Source organism: Microcebus murinus, chromosome 5 (assembly GCF_040939455.1).
Source record: "Microcebus murinus isolate Inina chromosome 5, M.murinus_Inina_mat1.0, whole genome shotgun sequence".
Taxonomy (NCBI): Eukaryota; Metazoa; Chordata; class Mammalia; order Primates; family Cheirogaleidae; genus Microcebus; species Microcebus murinus.
The window spans coordinates 112,537,405-112,541,534 of record NC_134108.1 but is presented as its reverse complement, the minus strand read 5'-3'; the positions used below and the strand labels follow the sequence as shown (position 1 = coordinate 112,541,534).

General features: G+C 57.3%; 1 protein-coding gene across 3 annotated transcripts; it reads right to left on the bottom strand.

Moving 5' to 3' along the window:
• Nucleotides 1-255: 255 nt before the first annotated feature.
• Nucleotides 256-3,464, bottom strand: NRM (nurim). Of its 3 annotated transcripts, none has more exons than XM_076003549.1 (4): nt 3,036-3,335; nt 2,256-2,448; nt 1,510-1,711; nt 256-1,167 (listed from the first exon to the last, which is right to left on the bottom strand). In XM_076003549.1, exons 1-4 carry the CDS (start codon nt 3,301-3,303, stop codon nt 886-888), a joined length of 945 nt encoding a protein of 314 aa, XP_075859664.1. In that variant the 5' UTR covers nt 3,304-3,335; the 3' UTR covers nt 256-885. The 3 variants fall into 3 exon arrangements, with proteins under 3 accessions (XP_075859664.1, XP_012591804.2, XP_075859663.1); XM_012736350.2 differs by having other exon boundaries at nt 1,510-1,686; nt 2,252-2,448; nt 3,036-3,328; XM_076003548.1 differs by lacking the exon at nt 2,256-2,448 and having other exon boundaries at nt 1,510-1,686; nt 3,036-3,464.
• Between the last annotated feature and the right edge of the window lie 666 nt (nt 3,465-4,130).

Sequence of the window (4,130 nt, the reverse complement as noted above, 5' to 3'; positions counted from 1 at the left end):
AGCTCGCTCCCCGCCAGGGCGCTGTCCCCTCGTTCTCACTTCAACGTGCTCCCACGGTGGGTCTGCCGCCCAGAGACCGGGGGATTGGAAGGGGGAGGCAGGGTTGCTCGGGAAGGTGGGGGCGGGTCTGCGGGGAGTGGCCGCAGCCCGGCGGTCGCCAGGGGGCGTGGTGGCTGCCCAGACTCCAGTTTGGCGCTCGCCTTCCTCCCCAGACTTGGCCCTGCAGCTTTAATGACTGGCAGATTGCATCCCGAATGTAGGAAAACCAGGCCGAGTTTTATTCTCCTGCAGCGCAGGAGTGCAGGGAGCCCTAAGTCACGCAGTCAAGAGCGGAAGAACCCTCTGCGGGGCGGGAGAGCGAGCCGGGGCGGGGCCTAGGGAGGTGGCAAGACGAGGGCGGGGAGTGGAGCGGCCACTGCTGTCAAGCCAGGAGACCCTGGTCCAGCCTCTTGGATGGGAGTGAGCCGTGGAGAAGGGAACCCCTAAGGTGCAGGGGCGAGTTAACAGTGCCTAGGGAGTAGTCAGGGCAGAATCTCTCCTTGTGAGGAGGCTGTTGGAGAGGTGTCATGCCCTAAACGGGGAGGGTACACAGGGAGGGTACACGAGGCTGTTGGAGAGGTGTCATGCCCTAAACGGGGAGGGTACAGGTGGGTGCCACGCCCCCCTTCCTGGTGGGTGTAAAGTAGACCTTGGAGTCCAGTGACTGAAACTCAGAATTCAGGGTGTGGAGTTGGACCCACGGAATGAAGTCTCAGGTAGTGGAAAGGGCAGCTCCTTCAGTCGTGGCTTTGAGCCACCGGTTTCAAGCAGCCAGGGCCTGGCTGTAAAAGGATTTAGAATTCGAGGGGGAGAGGAACTACAGGCCTTGGAACCAGAGTTGGCTCCTCATTCTGCCCCCCCATCCTGAGGCTGGGAGAGCAGGTGAAGTTTTCTTTGTAGCTGAGCACGGAGGTAGCGGAGGTCTTGCTGGTCGAGTCCGTGAGCCAGGCCCAGGTAGAGGGTAAGGAGGAGAGCAAGGAGGAGTCGGTCAGTGCCCAGGGTGGGCACCACCCACAGCACCGTCAGCAGCTCCACACACACTGGGTGGCGCAGGTGGGAGAAGAGTCTCAGAGCCCGGGGAGACTTCAAGGCCAGAGGCTCACCTAACCCCAGCACATGGTAGTACACCTAGGAGACAGAGAACAGCTTGAAAATGGAGTCAAGGCCTTTTCCCTATTTAGCCTCCTCTTCTGGGCACTACATTCCTAGAATTCAGGCCCAGGAACCCCCTCCTGAGACTTGAGTCCCTGATCGAGATCTCTGGAAGGTCTATGCACCTTCTCAGGCCCAGGAGGCCCACAGTTGCTGCCTTTTGGGGAAGGTTGAAGGAAGATTGTCTCACAGGAAAGGGAGGTGAGGGGGTAGTAGAAAGCCAGGGGAAGGTAGAGGAGGGAGATCCTTGGGAGAGAAAGAGGAGTTCTAAAAAGTGTCAGAAGTCTCAGGTAGAAATTTGAGATCTGAGATCCTCACCTGTTTGAGGCCCATGAGCTCAGCGTAGTCAAAGACGAGAAGGATGCTGAAGATGAGGAGCCAGGAAATGACGTGGAGCACAAAGCACAGGAGGGGCACCCAGGTGGCCCATGGCTCAGCCCGAGCCTCCCACAACACGGGGCCTCTGGGTACAGGCTCCCAGCACCGCATCACCAGCTGGAGAAGGATGAGGGCTGGATATCTAAGAAGCCTGCCCTGCACACTCAAACCCAGAGGCTGTCCCCACCCCAGCCTAGCGGGCAGCTCTCTCCCACCTCTCTCATAAGCACCACCAACAAATATTCACCATGTGGAGGGTGTTGGGTGAGGTCCTAAGGAGGTAAGGATAACCTGTCTCTACCCTGAAGACTTACAGAACAGATGCGGGTGACCGGATAAGTACACAAAGTAGCCTGTGCCAAGCACAAGTACTAACTGGAAAGCCTTCTCTTAAGACCTAGGGAAGTGGTTTTGAAGAAAGGGTAGTACTGAAGAGGAGTGAAAGGGGGATCTCAAGCAGGATAACATGAACAAAGTTGCAAGGGTGAGAATGCACATGACATGCTTGGAGAATGATGAGTACAGCCTTCTTGATAGAAATGTGCTGTGGAGGAATGGAAGCTGGGATTAAAGTCCTGAACACCCTCAGTTCTCCTCCTTAACCTACATTTTGCCTCTGCAATCCAGAACGTCCCTCCCACAGTTGGTCTCCCTTGGGGACTCAGCTGTCAGGGCCTCATACCTGCAAGGCTAGGGCAGTGCAAGCCACATACAGTGACCTCTGAAGGACCCCAAAGTACCGAGATGTCCACGCCTTCACGGTCTCAGTTGCCATGAGGCTGTGCTGCCCAACAAATAGTAGCAGGAGCCCTAGATCCCAAGCCAGAGCGGCAAGGGTGCTGTGGTCCTGCAGGGCAGCCACCCATCCCTGGCGGGCGACTAAGGGGAGTGGAGGGAGAAAGGGACAAAAAAATCAAGAAGATGGTAGACCATTCCCACCTGCCCTCATCTCCTCTGGGGGCCCCGCGTCCCTTAATAGTTTCAAGAGCCGTAATGCTTCCTTTCTAGGCCGTGCTCACTTCACTTCCCATTCCTTGTTTCTTCTCTCTTCCCTAGGCCTCCTTCAGACCTGGGGAAGAGGATCCATAGAAAAATGCATGTTGGGCAGTCACAAAAAGCATGTCTGGAGAGACCACGGACTGACCGCTGGAATGACCCTCTTATTTGGGTTTTCCAAATGCTCCCTCTCTTAAACACTCGCCAAAGTCCTCTCCACAGAACACTTTCCTTACAATACTCTGGTTATCATCCTTTCCCTTCCCCTCAGTCCTCACTCTCCCGCCTCCCCAAACCGCTAATCCCTCGAGGCCCTAATGCAGCCCTCAGCCTCCTCCCCTGTAGCCTCTCCGCGGCTTTCCAGTTCGAGTCCCCGCCCCGGGACTTCCCCGGCGGTTCGTCCCACCCCGCGCCCACGGGCTCTCCGCCGCCGCACCGTCCTTCCCTGGAGCTCCCTCCCTCCCGCTCACCCGGGCCGCCAGACTCCGGGCCCCCTCCGAGGAGTGGCCGAAGGGAGGTGAAGCGCACGAACTCCACTCCGGTGCCAAAGGCCAGCACGAAGGCGGCGAGCGCGGCAGGGACCAGGAGCAGGGCAGGGGCCATGGCGACGCGCGCGGGGGCGGGCGGAGGGGCGGGCTGGGGGTTCCCGCGGCCGCAGGCCCCGCCCCCGGGCCCGCCCCCCGCCAATCCCGCCCGCGGGGGCGGAGCTCCCGCCCGCGGCCCGCCCGGCGCCGCCATCCCGCCGCGCTGCGGGACGGTGCGGGTTCGGCTCCGACCTGCGCGCTCCGCGTCACAGATGCGGACGTTAGAATCCTGCGGCGGGAAGGCGCGGCGCTCTGCCACCGCTGACGGGGGTTGCAGCTCAGCTCGGCTCGACGTCCCATCTAAAACGAAGGCAGTTCCTCTCTCGCGGGGTTCTTGTGGAAGCGGAATATTGCAGCCCCCTTTACCTTAGCCGTGGCTGGACGGCCGAGCCGAGGGCCCGAAACCTCGGAGACACGTTAGTGGCGGCACCGACGGTGCGGCGCGCCGGCTGCTGTCTGGGGATGGGCGCGCTCCGAGCTCTGACTCGGTGGGGCAAAGACAATATACGTGGCCTAAACATTTGTACCCCATAATGTGCCGAAAGAAAAGAAAAATAGGAAAAAGCTGAGGGCAGGCAAAGATTTCTTAGGACAGAAAAAGCAGAAACAATTAAAAATTGACAAATTGGAAAAAAAACACACTTTGAATGGGGAGAGAACCCACTGTTGACCCAGGCAGACTGTTACCTATTACATCTTGTTAGATTTTTTTTAAGGTGAATATTTTACCATAAAATAATGCTTATTCAGTAACTTACTACAAAGGTGAGTTGTTGCCTCTCCACTTGCTGAGGACAAAGAACTTCTCTGTAATACTGAAAGGTTTGTTCTAATAGTGTCAGAGTGTTGATTTGTAACCATTTAATATACGTTAAAATATTTGTGGTAATAACCTTTGCTGTCAGAATTGAAGATCATGTCGCTAAGGGCCTAGTCACAGTAGCTGTGTGCATAATCGGGACCTTAGATATCAGACTAACT